This window comes from Rhinolophus hipposideros (genome assembly GCF_964194185.1).
Source record: "Rhinolophus hipposideros genome assembly, chromosome: 9".
NCBI classification, from domain to species: domain Eukaryota; kingdom Metazoa; phylum Chordata; class Mammalia; order Chiroptera; family Rhinolophidae; genus Rhinolophus; species Rhinolophus hipposideros.
Window position 1 is genome coordinate 16015277 of NC_138055.1, and position 18548 is coordinate 16033824.

The 18548-nt window shown below is 43.6% G+C and overlaps 1 protein-coding gene across 1 annotated transcript in view; it reads right to left on the reverse strand.

The window, feature by feature from the left end:
• The window catches only part of STAB2 (stabilin 2), a gene marked incomplete at its 5' end in the record, with an annotated part of 132830 nt that overhangs the window by 37175 nt on the left and 77107 nt on the right, over nucleotides 1-18548 (reverse strand). Inside the window, 10 exons of the mRNA XM_081059459.1 lie at nucleotides 753-800; nucleotides 1756-1875; nucleotides 5402-5473; nucleotides 7214-7287; nucleotides 9062-9187; nucleotides 12023-12099; nucleotides 12949-12994; nucleotides 15643-15738; nucleotides 17109-17304; nucleotides 18349-18444. Coding sequence (XP_080915585.1) covers nucleotides 753-800; nucleotides 1756-1875; nucleotides 5402-5473; nucleotides 7214-7287; nucleotides 9062-9187; nucleotides 12023-12099; nucleotides 12949-12994; nucleotides 15643-15738; nucleotides 17109-17304; nucleotides 18349-18444 — 951 coding nt within the window. The remainder of the gene's footprint in view (nucleotides 1-752; nucleotides 801-1755; nucleotides 1876-5401; nucleotides 5474-7213; nucleotides 7288-9061; nucleotides 9188-12022; nucleotides 12100-12948; nucleotides 12995-15642; nucleotides 15739-17108; nucleotides 17305-18348; nucleotides 18445-18548) is intronic.

Here is an 18548-nt window from a genome sequence, read left to right on the forward strand (position 1 = left end):
AGGGGCTCAAAGAAACAGCAGAGTGAGTAGATGGTGGCAGAGGGGAGTGAATACTGGATGCGGGGATCTGTGCTTTAATTAGTCTTAGATTCAAATTCATTCAGGTTCTTTGTCATTGAAATAATGTTTATGTTTATGTGGTTATAAAGATAACATATGCTTATTGTTTTGAGAGTTGAAAATATAGTATAAAGAAGAAAATAACTACCCATACCCATCACTGAGACGTAATCCTTGTTATTTTCAGGTATTCTTTTTCACATATTCATTGGGATAATAACACAAATATAAGGAATAAGATGATTCACTTCCCTGTTCTAATTATCTTCTCGCCAACGCTAAGATCCTATGGTTACTTATATTTTCTTCTAGATTTTATTCCTCTAGATTTTTATTATTTATCCTTCAATATATCTAGAACTTATTCAGATGTTTGATGTGCAGAAAGATCTAACATAATGTTTTCACCCAAAGAGTAAACCAATTGCCCCAGTAATGCTTCTTTTCTGCCCTGGTATGATGGCAGTTTTTTTCATATACTTGTTTTTATGTGTAGAATGGGCCCGTGTGACATTTTTTCACTCATTCATGCTGCCCACTTGAGATCTGAGAGGTTTACAAATGACCAGTGCAGAACCTTTCCCGGGTTCCCAGACGTTCTTCTACCCTCACCCACACCAGAGGCTACAGGATTACCCTGTATGTGGCTTGAGACCCACCTCTTGTAGCAAGACAGATACACTTATTCTTACCAGCAACTGGAAGAAATACTGAGAAGTTTTGGGGTCCTTGGGAAGCTCCTAGAATCAAAGAACAGGGCAGGCTCACTTAATATGAATTATAAGAATATGAATATAAATTATATACAAGAACAACATAGGGTGATTTTAGGACAGTTGCCCGAAGAAAAGAGCATTTACCATCGTTTCAACTGGAAATCTGTCACAGTACACCTTTTTCAAGCCCAATCGATAGGCTTACAACTAATGTTTAGGGTGGTTATGTGGACATACTGGGAGTTCCAAAACCTTCTGGATAAACCATCTGATTTATCAAAGGAAGGTTCAGTCATTTCCAGGAGCATCTGAGCTTAAGAGTATTTTTAAAAGTTCCAATATTTTAAAACATGAGTTATAGGTTTACGGCACACTTAGTTTTTTTTTTATTAACAAAACTATTGGATCAGCCAGAATGCTCTACTCCCTCTTTACACCAAATAAGGGAACATCCACTTTATAACAGGTAGAAACCTATAAGTACTGTACCCCATCATCCTCTCTGCCTAGTGCGTGCGCGTGCACACACACACACACACACACACACACACACACTCCGACAGCAGTCCATATAGTGGTAATGCCCGGGTGTGCTATCCCTGTTATACACATTGTCTCATTAAATCTTTTAACAACCTGAGGGGGTTGGCACCATTATTCTTTTCTTTTACAGATGAGAAAACTGAGGCCGAGAGAGGGGATGTAATTTGCCCAAAGTCACATTACAAATTGGCAGAGCTGAATTCAAACCAAGGTGTTTTGGACTCTAGACCCATTCAATCTGAATCACTTCATTCCAGGTCAAATGAATTCCCATGGGTAGATGAAATTTCTTTTCATTGCCAGTTTATCTAATAACAGTCTTTCATATTGTTACAGAGCTTTCCGTGTTACAAAACTTACACCTTCCTTAGAGACCTGGGTTCTTAACACAGTGAGAGAAGTAGAGTTTACTTTATGGAAACCTGTTTTGTGTTACCTGCTGGATGTTGCCACGGCAGGTAAAGCCGTCCCCGATGTACTTTGGCTTGCAAGTACACGTCCTTTCTTCTTGCCCAGTGTGATTGCAGATAGCAAACTCACTGCAGCCGCCGTTTTTCTGGTAAAATTTCCAAGGGGTGGGGGATGGAAATCAGACCCGTTAGTTTGCCACCTCTACCAATATTCACAAAGCAATTCTGTATTGAAATTGATTTTTGGTCTCACTCTCTAACTGATTAGTTTGCATTATTTGCCCTTTTCCTGACATTGCTTTCTAATTCCCTACAGTTGTCGGGGCCACTTTATTTACCCAGCCTTATATCCCAAGATGGTAGGTCATCTGAGCAGATCTTTTGCTCTACATGGATTAGCCTACAGTTGCCAAATGAGAAATTCCTCAGTACCTGGGGATTAATGAGAAAGGCCCCAATCTTGTTTGACTTTTCCTTGCTTTAGGCTAAACTCTGATCCCATGTAGCAAAGGTAACAGTCATTGGCTAAAAGGCAGTCGGTATAAAATAGAGCCAAGACATTGTTCTCGGTCGCAAAGAGCTTATAAACTGTGGAAGATGGAGCAGAGACCTACAATATCAACAAAGCGAAGTACAGTTCAAAGCCAACATCCATGGAAACCCCAAGAAGGGCTCTGCAAGCCTAAGCAAAGTTTCTGAGAGGGGAAAGAATGGAAAGCTCAAGAAAAAATCTGATGAGGTTGAGCAGAGAAGGAGGTGGACAGTTGTAAAGGCTGGCTGCAAAATCTTCCTTCCATCCCAATCCCCACTTCAAAAGTATTGGTGGAGCAAGCTGTTTCAACCCAGGAGGGACCTTTGGCCCCAGATTCCCACCTCAAGCTGACACAGCTCAGTGAGCTGTTCAAACGAGCTGACTCCTGTAAGACCATTCACCACCCGCTAGCGGCCCTGAGTCCTCCAGCTAAACACTTTGGATTTTACTTGCCCCAATACCCTGCATGCTCTAAGACCACCAAGATGAACACTTTCTTATCCCACTTTCCTGTTTATCTCAGTCAGAGGTAGAGGTCTAAGTGCCCCAGGTCACCTCCAGCACATGGACCTTCCCCCACACGGTGCTCTGCACACCTGTGATCTGACCCCATATCCTGCCCTCACAAACCCCTCCTGTTTCCTGAAAGCTCTCTTCGCCTCCTACTGAAGAGATGTCTGTCTCCTGCAAACCCGTCTTCCCTGTGCCCACCCCCTCTCTCTGGAGAAGACATTTCACACCTTCACTTCCCTCCTTAACTCTCAGTCACTGGCCCCTCACTCCCAGACAGAGATAAGAACCCCCTCAGCTTCCTGTCCCGAAATTCACCGCCTGCCTGGGCCTGAACTCACCCACTCTGCTCTCCTTATGTAACAAATGAGCTCACTAACAACCCACTGACTGACTGATCATTTACACACTGAGGGCCCATCTCTTCCCCCTAAATGGAAACTCTTTGAGGAAAGAGACTTTGCTGCTTGGTCACTGATGACGTCCCAGTGCCTTAAACGGTGCCTGGTATCTAGTGAATATTCATCGACCTAGATGTGTGTCATGCTGTGCAAGGTTTCCCACTGGACACATAGAAACGCACATGGTCTCTGTCTTCACAGAACCAATAATTTATTTAGAATGACCAGACATAGACAATTTCAAGTTAATTCATAGTAAAGGGGCCACATGAAGTAGGTGCCCCTGAGTGACTGAGTTAACTGACTGGCTGACTAACTGACTACCTACCTAACTAGCTACCTACCGTGTTTCCCCAAAGTAAGACCTAGCCAATCAGCTCTAATGCGTCTTTTGAAGCAAAAATTAATATAAGACCCGGTCTTATAGTAAAATAAGACTAGGTATTATATTATATTTATTATATTATATTATTATATTATATAAGACCGGGTCTTATACTATAGTAAAATAAGTCTTATATTAATTTTTGCTCCAAAAGACGCATTAGAGGTGATTGTCCAGCTAGGTCTTATTTTCGGGGAAACATGGTACCTACCTACCCACCTACCTAGCTATGGTACCTAACTACCTAACTGCCTGTTGACTGACAAACTGATGGGCTGACTGACTAACTGACTACCTGCATACCTACCTACCTACCTACCACTGCCTCTGCTCCTACCGTGTTTTCCCCAAAATAAGACTGGGTCTTATATGAAGGTTTGCTCCAAAAGACGCATTAGGGCAGGGGTGTCCAAACTGCGGCCCGCGATCCATTGTTAATTGGCCCACAGCAAATTCCAAAAATATATTTAGTTTACTTAAATAAACCAGGTGAGGCAATACGTACTTCACCTCGAGTGAGTGGCCGGCTGTTTGTGTATTTTACCGCATATGGCCCTTGGTGAAAACCGTTGAAAAAAGTTTGGACACCCCTGCATTAGGGCTTATGTTCAGGGGATGTCCTCCTGAAAAATCATGCCAGGGCTTTTTTCCGGTTAGGTCTTATTTTCGGGGAAACACGGTATGTGAGGCTTCCCTCTTCACCTGGGGGCTTTGGGTGCCATTCCTCTCATCCACTCATATACTTTCCTCTTGAAACAATCCACCTTCTCTCCTTCAGTACCAGTTTCCTTCTCTCTATTGTATCACACTCATTAGCATAAAAATATGCCTTAGCATTACTCATCTTGCAAGAAAACAAACTTCCTTTCTTCATGAAAAGAACCCAGTGGGTGGTGGCAGTCATGGCTACAGATCAAAGAAGAGTGGCCATGAGTTAATGACTCTTGTACCCGAGTGTCTGGTACAGGTGGGTTCATTGCATTAACTGCCAAGACAAAGGGGCCATTTTTGGAAAAAGTGGAAATAGCCACTGGCAGAACTGCTGTTAAAATAAAGCTGGCCATAGTACTAATTGTAAGAGCTCCACACCTCAGCCCCCTGCTTTCTGCAGCTTCTTCCCTATTGTCCCTGCACAAAGGTTTTGTGTGGGGACACTGTTCTCCTGAGAAGCTTGCCAGACTGATGTAAGCGGACAGAAAGGACCTCACATGGAGAGGAAAGGCTTTAATTACATGGTGTCTGCACTGTTCTCATGCCTATAGCTGGAGACTCTCATGTGGGTAGTGATATGGATAAAGGAAGTAAGGTGTTTGGACAGGGCTTCCTCTGGGGTCAGTGCCTTGTGGGAGGAACAAGCATCACAAGAAGTGGCCGAGAATGTGGACTTCAAGTCAGAGAGATGTGGGTTCAAGTTCTGGCTGTGCCATGAGCTCGTTCTGTGATCTTGGACAAGGACCTTTCCTCCTTCAAGTCTGCAGCGTGTTGAATCGTGGCCTCGCCAAAAAGTGTGTCCTTGTCCTAAGCCCTGGTGCCTGTGAGTGGGACCTTGTTTGGAAAAAGAGTCTTTGCAGATGCAATTAAGGATCTCGAGAGATCATCTTCAATTAACCAGCTGGGCCTTAAGTTCACCGTGTCCTTATTAGAAAAGAAGACACGGACAGAGGTGAAGGCCACAGAAGACTGGAGTTTCCTCAACATTACAACTGGAACATGAGGGAGACATGAGCCTAAAGGCCATGATCTCCAGCTCTGAGGAGATCCCCTCATCACTCCAACCCCAGGGAGAGGAGCAGGAGGAACCCCAGGCCTGACCTCTGAGGGCCTCAGCCCTTAACCATACTCACGGTTAAGCAGGTGTTGATGAGTGTGCAGACCTTCCCATCGCCGGTGTATTTTGGCAAACAGTTACAGACGGCCTGTTCAGGAGGGGAGGGAAATGGGTCATTTCACAGGTAGATTCTGCTGGTTCTCACACTTGAATTCCACGATGGTAATGGTAGTGTTAGAAGATCCTACATTGGTAATATCTATTCTATAAGGATAATTGTCATTTTTTTTATCATGTTTTAGCACAATTCCCTCTAGTGCTGGGATCTCCTACCTATCCTATCTTTGCTGCCAAGCTATTTTATTTTTTAAAACTTTGTTACCATATGTCTCACCCACCCATTTGTACTCAGTTCTTGCCCATCCCCACCCAGGCTTCGCCCCACAGTACCAGTGCTAGGAGACACTAGAGCCAAATTAGTTGCACACGTGAAAATAACCCACTGTTTGGCCACAGAAGTCGGCTGGGCACTTCAGGTTGGTGGTGGGGACACTGACTACGGGAGTTGGGGACTAATTTATCCCTGTGTCCCATGCGCTCTGCTGAGCAGCACCTGGGCACAGGGGTGAGTGGAGCTGAAGCCCAGCCATACTCTGTTCACCGAGCTGTGTGTCCAAAGGAAGGGGCACCTGGTCCTGGTGTGTCCTCCCAAGAGATGGCTTTTCTACTCCACATGAAAGCTTCCCACACAGGAATTGTTAGAAACTGAATTCATTGGCCGGGCCAGCCAGGGCCAAATAGGAGGTTTTCACTACTCTTTCTCCTCAGCCTTCGTTATGGACCCTGATCTGGACTCACACCTTTACCAAGATGCCCATCAGCCGCCTCTCCTGGGCTAAGGTTCTGTCTCAGAGATCAACCTGCATCCCTCTCACTGCCTTCTAGATCCGGAGGAGGACGTGGAGAGGCCCTGAGCACCAAAAATCTTGTAGGTTTCCCCCACTCCACATGTAGAAACCAGAACTCTACTGATCCCCAAAGTATGTGTAAGGTGGACCAACATTGCCTGTTCTGGTTTTCCCTGTGACTATATGTGTAAGTACACATACATGCACAGAATCTTTCAAAATAAGAATATTTGTTTCTTATTTTGGGGTGGGTGTAGGTATGTGCTTGATTTGCCCATCGGAAGACCTGGCACTGAGGTCTCTGAATGGCTTAACAAGGTCAATAGTTCTATTGACCTGGGGAACTGGACTTCGTCATCCAGTTTCTGATGTATGTTATCTCCTGCGTGACCGCTGTGCTGTTCACAGTGTGACAGAGACCAAGGAGGCAGAGCTTGGCTCCTTGAGCCACCAGCTTTCCTACGTGTGTCTCTTCACCCTGTGACTGCTCCTATCCTTTGCACTGGAGCCCTCACATTTTCCCACCTCCCCGAACCTGCTCACTAGGGAGGCCCTGCGAGGTTCATTGTGTTAGGGAACATATGACTGACAGTGGGCCTAAAACCATTATCTTCTGCTGGGGCACATGCATTTCAGAGCCTCAAGCCAAAGGAAAATCGTGAGATTCTGAGAATCAGAAAGCTGAAAGAAAGGGGAACGTTGTCCAAGACTGTCTGGGTGCTTCTGGAACCATGTGGAGTGTGCAGATGCTCGCTTCTCCCCACTCTAGGAAATCCCGTTCTCCTAAGTCCTCTGTCTCTCCTCCCATTTCTCCTTATTCGCAAAGAATGGCCTCTTTGGGAAGTCCTTCCGAATTTCCCCTAAAGTACATATTTATTTTCCACGGCTGCTCCCCAGAGGTCTGTTCTCAGGCCTGGGTCTAAAGCCCCAGCAGGTTGCTCCTAGGAAATCTTAGCCCTCCCCGCAGAGGCAGAGCTCACCTGGTTGGGTCCTGTCTGCGTACACTCTGCGTGCCTGTCACAGCCACCATGGTTCTCCAAACACGGGTTGATCTCTTTCAAACAAAAAGCCAACACCTGGCATGAGAATCAAGCCTCATTTTCCAGTAAAGGCATCTGGAGGGGCCAGCCAGGATGGTGAACTGACTGAGGGGAGCAGGCATCAAAGTGTGATTCCGTTTTCTGACACCTCTGAGCTGGGTGTAACCCAATCAGGAGGCTCCCAGACATGGTTTTTCAAAGTCGACTCTGGGATGGGGCTGTGCCAGCCGAGGCACAGTTTGTGGGCTTGAATCTGTCCTTCTAGTGAATGAATATGAGCGTTTGCAGCCAAGGACTTGAAATAATAGAATCTCTTGGAATCCATTCCAACATGATATGAATGACAAGATGTAGGAAATGAAAAAAATCATTGCCACCATCCCAATATAATTGGTTCAGGGACGATTCATCAATACGTGTTAAGTTTAGGAGGACATGTCAATGAAGAGCAGATATTTGCTTGGCATTAAGTGTGTCCTCACTGATTGCTTCTTAGTAGCAAAGGGGAGAAAAGTAACTGTGCCAATGGAGAAATCAGACAGCATCTCGATCAGGTGGTCAAAATTAACATCACAAACAAGAGGCACTTGGAAACCACCAGCTTCCAGTGTGATGTCCTGAGAAGGGTTGGGCCTGGAATGCAAACTCTGAATGTAATCATGAAAAAGCATCAGACAAACCCCAAATGAAGGACATGCTGGCAAAGAAAAAGTTGGGGTGGTGGATGATATTATTCCAAAATGTGAATGTCATAAAAGACTGAGGAATCATTCCAGGTCAAAGGAGACTAAAGAGACATGGCAACTAAATGCAGAACTAGATTGGACCCTGCACTAGAGGAAAAAACTATCAAAAAAGGCCATTATTGGGTCTATTGATAAAATTAGAATACAAATGGTAATTAAAGTATTACATCAATAATAAATTTACTGAAATGATAACTGTAGTTATGTAAGAGTCTATCTTTATTCATATATATTTACTCTTAAATATGCACAAGTATTTAAGGATAAAGGCAATATGATATCTGTCTATAGTATCTATCTATCTATCTATCTATCTATCTATCTATCTATCTATCTATCTATCTATCTATCTATCTATAGCAAATAGTTTAGAAAAATACACACACACATAAAGAGAGCAAAAGATAAAGCAAATGGGGCAAAAGATTAATAATAAGGGAAGCTAGGTAAAGAGCAAGTGGGTCCATTTTTGTGCTATTTTTGCAACTCCTCTGTGTGAATTTTTTTTTACAACTGAAAAGTTAAAATTCAGACAACTTACGATAGCATACCTTTACAGAAAAACAGTGCGTAGCCATTAAGGTAATGATTGGAGGTATACTTGTATTCAGGGAGAATTGTTCTATCATATTGTTAAACAGCAAACATTATAGGAGGAACAATTTTTGTTTAAAAAAATACATGTGTACACTGCAAAATGGGATAATGCAACAGTCGTAAGAGTGGTTATTCCAGAATTTTTTTCCCCCTCAGCGTATATGTATCCTCTAATTTTTCTATATTGAAAATGTGGTACTTGTATAAAAAAAAGAACCAATGTTTTAAAATTCAGTCATCTTCATAATGTTTAATTGGAAAAAGTTTCCACCCTTTCTCCTTCCAAAGTGATTTTTGGACACCACTGTGGTCACATTTCCATACCCTCATACCTTCCTGCCCAGACAAACTGAAAGATGATCCCAGCAGCGCTCACACATTAGGATCACATAACAGGGCTGACGCTTAAACCATTGCCACCAGATGGATGAGGGAGGACACCTACCTATGCACACAATGCCATCGCCGGTATAGCCTGCCTTGCACACACACATTCGGCTTCCTGGGGTGGTTCTTTTACAGTCAGCTTTGGCAGAGCAACCGCCATTGCTGATTTCACAGGCATTGATTGCTGTAGAAGACAAGATGACAGAGCAGAGAAATAGGAGAGGGGGAAAAAAATTGACGTATTTTTTATTTGAGTCATTGAGAAATAGAACATATTTCAAAATGGCAGGCATTGGATTAAATATAGATAATTCAAAAGAATTCAAAGCACCAACTGTCTTCACTGGTGAATTCTACCAAACATTTAAGAGAACGTATACCAAATTTTCACAAACTCTTCCAAAAACTAGAAGAGTGAAGACTTCCCAGTGAGTTTTATGAAGCTAGTATTGCACTGATATCAAAACCAGACAAAGCCATCACAAGAAAACTATCCTTTATGACCAATATCCCTTATTAATATAGACACAAAACTCCTCAAGAAAATACTTGCAAATCAAATACAGCAATATGTGATACAAAAAGGATTATATACCATAACTAAGTAGGATTTATACAGGAAAGAAAGGTGGTTTAACATCCAAAAATCAATGGAATACAGTCTATTAATAGAATTAAGACAACAAGTACATGATTATCTCAATTGAAAGAGCGAAAGGAAAAAATTTCAGTACCTTTAATGATGAAAACACTTAACAGACTAATACTAGAAGGGGACTTCCTTAACCTGTTAAAGAATGTCAGTGTACAACCCACAGCTAAAATCCTACTTAATGGTGAAAAACTGAATGCTTTCCCCCATGATCAGGAATAAGACAAGGATATCCACTCTTGCCACTTCTATTAAATATTGTACTGCAGGTTCTAGCTGCAGCAATTAGGCAAGACAAGGAAATAAAAGGCACCCAGATTGGAAAAGAAGAAGTAGAACCATCTCTATAGGCAGAGGACATGATATTATACTATATGGAAAATCCTAAGGAATCCGATAAAAACCATTAGAACTAATAAACAAGTTCAACAAGGTTGCAGGATGCAAGATTCATAGGTAAAAATCAATTGTATTTCTATAGAGTAGCAATGAACAAACAGTAAATGAAATTAAGAAAACAATAAGATGTCATTTACAATAGCATCAAAAAGAATAAAATACTTTGGAATACATTTAACAAAGTATAAAACTTACACTCTTAAAACTACAAACAGTGCTGAAATTGAAAAAACAAAAACCTAAGTAATGAAAAGACATTCCATGTTCATTGATCAGAAGAATTAGTTTCGTTAAGGTGGCACTACCCCCCAAAATTGATCTACGGATTCAATGCAATCTCTACCAAAATCCCAGCTGACATTTTTGCAGAAATTGACAAGATGATCTTAAAATTCATATATAAATTCAAAGGGCCCAGAAGAGTCAAAACAGTATTGAAAAAGAAAAAATGTGGAGGACTCACACTCTATAATTTTAAAACTTACTAAAAGCTTCAGTAATAAAGACAGTGTGGTACTGGCAATATATATATTCTATCTATCTATCTATCTATCTATTTATCTATCTATCTATCTATCTAATAGAATTGAGAATCCAGAAATAAACTCATAGTCAATCGATTTTCCACAAAGTTGCCAAGATGTTTCAATGAGGGAAAGAATAATCTTTTCAACAAATGATACTGAGACAGCTGGATATCCACATGCAAAAGAATGAGTTGGGACCTCACCCTCACAACACATACAAAAATTAATTCAAACTGGACCAAAGACCTAGATCCACTTAGAGTCCCAAGGTGTGTGCCTTGGCTTGGCATTCACTCACCATGTGACTTTGGACAAGCCACTTAATTAACATGAGCCTTGGGGTCCACCTATATAAGGGATTCACATCTAATATTGTATGTGAAAGTATTACAGGAGTGCTGGTTGTTCTCATATCAACGTGTGACTTCTGCTTTTGCCTTTTCTCCCCCCAAATCAAGAGCAACAAAAACATTCCAGTTATTTGTCCTTTCCAGTTGTTTTCACTAGTCTACTGTACACCTTCTATTGCACGAAACATCTGGGTCCAGGGTCAGAGTACCTGCATGCTGGGAGAATCCCCGGGATAAGATGTTCTAGAAAGCAGATTGGTGCGATTATTGTCCAGCTCTGCCACAATCTGAAGCTTGCCTGGACACAGTGCTCCAGAGGAAAATGACGCTAAGCATTTCCATTTTTCTAGCACCACATGTGTTGGGCACTCTAAGAGTATCAGCTTACATTTACTGAGTGTTGTGCCAGGGCTGTTCTAAGCATTTCACAGGTATTAATTCAGGTTATCATCCAACTATTCAGTGAGAGAGACTCTCTTACTATTTACAACTCGCAGATTAAAAAAATGATGAAGAGCAGTCAAATAACTTCCCCAAGGTAACACAAATTATAATAACTTAGATTGAACCTGGGGAGTCGAATGCTGGAGCTGTTTTTAACAGCTGTGTCATTCTGCCATTGTACACAGACAGGTCATTTCATCCCCAAACCACTGGCGAGGGAGATAGTTTTATGTTTACTTTATAAATGAGCTAAGGGGGCAGAGAGCAGTTAAGAGACCCACCCAAGGCCACATGGGTAGTAGGAGGAAGAACCAGACAGGACTCAAGACCTTTTGTGTCCCACTCCAAAGTCCCCATGCTCAGGCCACCCCTGAGGTCAATCAAATCAGTGTTTTTTAAAGACCCCCAAATGTGGTCAAGGCTGTGAATGCTGCTTGGAGAAGAGAAGAGGTGCAATTGCCCTTCCCTTCCCCAGCCCATTCCAAACCACATGCCCATCCCAAAACAGTGGTTTCCTGCCCACCGGGCAAAATCAGCAGCCTACCATCAATAGCTGGTAGCAACTGCCCATTCATTCTGCAGGAACACAAATCTCTCCACAGCTCTGCTCGCCCGTTTCCCCGCAGCTAAATTCCTTCTTCACTTGCCTGTGCAGACTGTCCCGTTCCCTTGGAATCCTGCCGCACATTTGCACGAGGCGGTGCCATTCGGATTGAGAAGACAGCTGCAAGGATAAAGGGCAAATGCTGTTCGTAGAGAAAACAGAACACCCACCCCCTTCATCCCCAGCATCCCCGCTCTTGCCCCAGGAGGCACTCAGGGGGCCTGCCTATGCTCAGGAGAGTCTATTTATAGCATGTCCTGCCACAGGCAGCTGAAACGGCAGTCATTTGTCAGGCAAACCAGAGTGTGTATATGTGGGCAGCGGCCCAGGGGTAAGGAGAGAGTAGCTACTAATCATCAGAGTCACCTCTGTGTTAGGGGGTGTGCTTCACACATTGCTTCGTGTAACTTACACAATATCTAATAGCCCTGACAAGTAGATATTACGTATTCTTCCCATTTACAGATGAAGAAACCGAGACTTACAGGCATTAAATAATTGACTCAAGGTCATGCAGCCAATGACAATGACAGAGGCTGATTTAAATTCATGTCTAACTCCAGCTATAGGCTCCTAGTTAATTAACCATTAGGCCCCTTTGGGAGTTTGGAGCATGAAACTGAATGTGAAGAAGGCTTAGCTGTGAATTGGCAGTAAGGTTTGATGAAAGCGAAAGGCCCACGGGCTCCTTCTGCCTCTGTGAAGGAGTCCCTGTGGCTTGAACTGGAGGTAACAGCTGGCATTTTACCAACGTGCCAGGTAATTCAGGTGGCAGCTTATTTAAAAGACTGGATCTGGCAAGTTGATGGTGGCCTCTTCAGAGATATTTCTAGTTTCATATTAAATTTATCCTAAATCCTTAGAAACGGTACTAGGAAACTTCTCCCCTGAAGGTAGGGCCTGGGGTGCACACTATTAGGAAAGAATCCCCTTCGCATTGTCCCCAAAAGAGGCTCAGAGGGTACCTACTTGGCACTGGTATGGCATGTTCCATTGCAGTCGTCCTTAGTGATCTCTGAAAAAAAAAAAAGCCAATTGCGTTGTCAGCCCTCTTTTATGAACGTCACTCAAGAACTTTCTTTCAGTACTTGGTCCTAGGAAAAGATTTACTTTCTCTGTCGTAAATGATGTACATCCTGTTTACTACGTAAAACCATGTGATCATGTCAGTATGTTTTACACTGGCTGCCAGGAAGCTCAGAGCCAAATCTGAAGGTCAAATATGCTGAGGATGAAAGGATGAGGAAAACACAGTATCCTTCCTTAGGGCTGTGTGTTGCTACCCGTCCATCCCTGGTGCTTTATTTTCCACTTTATTTATATTACCCATGTTCCTTATTCTTTCTCGTTTTTCATCATTTTATTATGAAGTGATATCAACAAAAAAACACCTAATTATAACTAATACTAAAAGGTTTTTTTGTTTGTTTTTTTGTATGTGCAGAAATAGCCCAGGGCCTGGCATACAGAGGTACTATTTGTTGAATTAATTCTTAAATTTCCTGGAACCGTATAAGTTCTTATTGTTAGATGCCCAGTTTTTTTGATGATTCTGGCAGGGGAGGATCCAGAAAGAAATGGTTAGAGATAAGGAACGAGTACCCTTTGGGCATGATGCTCATGCCAAGAGCTTTTGGGAGAAAAATCTCATTAGGTTTGGCAAGCCGCACGGAAGGCCCTGAAAACAGACCTGGCTGCAAAAGTGGTCTGTTTTGTGTCAGAAGGAACGTTAACAGGCTCAAATGGAATGGAGTGGATGCAATGCAATTTGGTGTCTTAATGTACGCTCTACCTCAAACCTGAAAGTCTGTTTCTCATTTACTATCTACTGAAATCCCAACCATCTTTTAGGTTCTCCTCTCTGAAACCTACTCTAAAACTTCTGAGCCAATTTTGGTGAATTGGTAGTCACTACGTGGTGTGCTCTTTTGAGAAAGATGTGGCACCTCTACCTGGCCTCAGTGGGAAGGAGTGCAGTGATTGATTTGTCATGTCTGCCATGGGCTTAGGCGTGAGGAATGTGCATAGAGACAGAGGGGTTGTCTTCCTCTAATCTAGAGGCTCTTTGCTCTACACTCCCATACCACCATTCTGTGAACAGTATTGAACATTTATTTCCATTATTAGACTGGAAGCTCCCTGTGCTGAGTGTGCACTGCTGAGTGACATAAGGCTGGGAAACTGGGCATGTGCCAACTGGTGAATAGCTTTGTATGCAAGGTGAAGAGATTAAGAAATACCAATTGGCAGTTACAAAATAGTTACGGGGATGTGAAGTACAGCATAGAGAATATAGTCAATAATGTTGCAACAACTATGCATAGTGCCCGGTGCATACTCGACTAATGGGGGGAATCACTGCATAAATTATATACACGTCTAACCATTATGCTGTACACCTGAAACTAATAGAAAATAATACGAATGTCAAATGTAACTGAAAAAAATAATTAGAAAAGAACCCCTTTTAGTCCCCACTCCCCAAAAAAACCCCACCAAATTGCTTTGTACTCCTCCCTGATAAGGTATTTGTCCTGGAGGCAATGAACTTTCTACCTGGAGACAATGAGGAATCATAGCAGATTGTCAAGTCCTGGGGGAGAGGTGGAAACATGATCTTACCTATTGCTATAGACTGAATGTTTTTGTTCCGCCTGCCCCTCCAGTCTATATGTTGAAACCTATCCCTAATGTGATGGTATTAGAAGGCGGGGTCTTTGGCGGGTGATTAGCTCATGAGGGTGGGGCCCTCATGAAGGGGCTTCGTCCCTTATAAGAGAGGCCTCGGAGAGCGCCCTTGCCTCTCCTGCCATAACACAAGAAGGTGGTAGTCTGCACCCCAGAGGGGGGCCTCCCCAGAACCCGACCATGAACGTGGGCGTCCAGCCTCCAGAACTGGGCAATATTAATTCCTCCTGATTATAAGCAACCCGGTCTATGACACTTTGTTGTAGCAGCCTGACCAGACTAAAACATCTATGTTGTGCAACGTTTTCTCTGGCAGAAATGTGGAGTACGGAATGGAGGGAAATATGAAAGGAAGCCACGAGACATATCACAAGGCTTCTGGTGAGAGGAGGAGTGGGAGGAAGGGATGAGACAAATGCATAAAGATGTGTATGTGAGATGCTCATTGCAGCACTGTTTACGATAGCAGAAAATTGGTTTAGAAAGCGTGGTACAGACATAATGGAATATTATATAGAAATTAAAAAAATATAATGATATTAAGTTGGGCAAAAGTAGTGGTGGTTTTTGCAATTATTTTTAACCTTTTAAACCGCAATTACTTTTGCACCCACCTAATACTTACCCCTCCTTATTCACATGGGAAGATATCCATTATATATTGGGATGTGAAAAAGTAGACTACAAAACAGTATGCAGAACACGGCCCTTACACAGATATTTGTCTACCTATAAAAATGTCAGAAGGCTAATACAAAATATTAATGATAGCTTTTTCCTGCCTTGGGAGTATGAGTCATTTTTATTGTCTTTTTTTCCTGCTTTATTTTACAAGCCTTTTGCTGCAAGTAGAAATTACTTTTATAGCTCAAGGAAGAAACAAATAGGTCTTTTCTATTTCAGAAAGAAAAAAAAATGTCGCTGCTAAAAAGGGAGGCTAAGAACAGATTGTCAGTACCAAGGGCTCGCTCTTACCACTGTCACATTTCACGCCCCGCCAGCCAACGTCACACTCGCAGGAGCCGTCACCCGAGAGTCCTTGGTTGCATGTCCCGTGAACACAAGAACACGCTAAGTGGAGAAATGCCCACACATTGTCAGATTGCTGACCTGTGATCGATAACTCATTAATCATTTACCACAAAGCGTCACTTCAGTGCCCTTAATTCTCCCACCCGGGTCCCGAGAACCGCTGTCTTTCACGGAGGGCTGGATTGACAGGAAGCACAGGGGCCGAGGAGGTAGAATCGAGCAGGCTAACAGGTGAATCAGGTCACGCCTCAGCAAGGACCACAGTTTTGGGACAGTGTAACACTCTGGGGCGGTGACCCGAGCAGTGAGAATGTCCTCAGCTGGGATTATCTGAGGATCCAAGGTTATGTGGGACCCTTTGTGGTCCCTAAGAGTGGGCTTAAAAAAGAAGCCCATTTGATACTGGGCGTATATAAACCTGGGATGGCACTACCCTCGTCAACAACATAGAAATGCCGATTCCTTTGTTACACAGGACCCTCATGAACCTCTTTGAGGACTGGATGAAAGCTAGGGATACCTTCCCCAGGAAAAAACCAGTCAGCCCCTGAGGGTCATCTGTGGATCCCAGGTTAGGAGCTCCTGCACAAATGCAAGCAGATAATTCTTCCACGTAACATAGAGACAGACTGGCACTATAATGCCGGTTATATATTATGTGGCCCGAACAGGGACAGCAAGGTCAAATTTATGGCTTTTAGTACAAGATAAAAGAAGTGCTTTGTGTTCTCATCACGGACTAGGAAACCCCTCCTCCCAAGTCAAGCAAGTGTGTGTCCCTGGACACAAGAAAGTCAGGCTGAGAGGATGCAGACGGCTTGGCTCAAACAGATTATGATATTTGTGAAAGCAATTTAAAGCACGTGGCTTGCTGCTGGGAATCAAAAGAGTGATCTTTGTATAAAGGACAGTACGATTCAAGAGCAAGCCTTCGGAGTCTAGCAAGGCGTGCATTCAAATCTCAGTTCTGCCTCTCCTCAGGTGTGACCTTGGGGAAGCCATTCAACCTCTTTGCCTTAATATCCTCGTCTCTAAACTGTGCATGACAACACCCAAGTACATAGTGTTCCTGTGTGGATTAAATGAGACAATGTGCACAAGTCTGCTTTTCAAACTATCCAGCAACGTCCAAAATTGAGAGAGTGACTATGCGAGCCAGTGAGCACAGACAAATCAGAAACGTGGCTGGGTTGGGGAATGCCAGTGAACAGGCTGGGGGTGAGCTGGTAGGTCTAGGTGAGTGACTGGAAATGTTGGGACACGCTGCCCTATGCAAATTACACAACATAATGATAAGATCATTACAAATGATCTTATATCACATGATAATAGAGGTAGGATTTCAGCCAGCCTGCGACATAGGCCAAGTTACCCTTCCAGCCTGGGGGAGCGGGACAGAGGGTGCATACCTTGGTCGCAGTGGATGCCGTACTTGCCCTCCACACAGGTCTCGCAGGCTGTCCCGTTGAAGCCCTCACCACACTGACATATGCCCGTGCCGTTCATCCCATCCAAGCAGATCCCGTTTCCAAAGCAGATGTTCTCGGCCTTCCCAGGGCAGGGCTGGCACTGGGGGCCAAAGAAGCCCGCACAGCATTCTCTTGTCTAAAACAGAAAGGACAAGGCTGAGCCTGCACTTCCATCTGCTGGTTTTGTCCAGCTGCAGTGTAGACATCCCGCTGGTGGGACTGGCTGTGTCCCCTTAGCTCCGACCCCATCCTGTGGGGGTTGTGAGAACCCCTGAGAATGGGGGAGGCTAAGCAATTTCCAGGGTGTCAGGAATAGGACAGAGGGCTCCACCGAGGAGGGAAGAAAGAGGGAAAGGAAACAGGCAAGTAAGAGAAGAGGGTGAAGGAAAGTGGGAAAGAAGAAAGGGCAGCAAAAACAAAAAGTGATGCCAGAGGGGTGGGACACCGGGGGGCCCTCACCATCCCCAAGCCTGGCCCCTTCGTGGTGTACGTTACGTCACACTGAAGGTGGCAGGCCACTGCAGGTGAGATCTCTAGCACTCTAAAAATGAATCTCTTGTAAGTTAGAGAACCCCCGCAGGAGGTCTGCTTGGCTTGGCCTGCCTTTATTCTGGAGAGCGTTAAAACACAAAACCTGGAAAATCTCCTGTGGTCTCAAACTCTGCCGCTTAAGAGCTAAATCACCTCGCCTCTGTCGGATAGGCAGAGGTTATGTCTGCTATATAACTTCCTGCAAGACAAGAATTTATAAAGAATTTCCCTGCAGATTCCAAAGCAGCAGCCTAGCGGTACTCAGCTCTGCGGTCCTGTTTCTAAATGTCCAGGTGCACCTTTTCGTTCCTTAGGAAGCTCGTGTCTTCTTTCCCCTTTGCTTACAAGCATGCTCACAGGATACTTCACCCTGGTGTGAGGAGAGCGAGGGTCTCACTTTCTCAGTCTCTCAATTTCTTCATCGTGCAATTGGAGATTGCAGGGCTTTCCTATTTGATGACTTACTGGGCTGCCCTACGTTTTATTGCTATCACTACTGCTTTGAATGACAATGATAATGAAGGTAATGAGTAGGAAGAGGAGATGGCAGAGAGAACACAGGCAAAGGCACTTTGAGAAATAGAACATATGATTAAATTTCCCAGTGCCACTGCAATACTTAGAAGGAGGATTAAATCGTTACACTCACAATGACAGTTTTCACACAGTTTGGCTGGCATCCAATGAATACAGAACGCTTGCCCATGAAATACATGGTATAAATACATTTCCTCATCTCTTCACCCTATGAAATAGTAATGGTTATATTAGCACTTTAATGAAGAAAAACGTTTTCCAATCTCTAAAAGCAAGTAGGTGGGTGACACATGACTGTCTCTCTGACTGAAA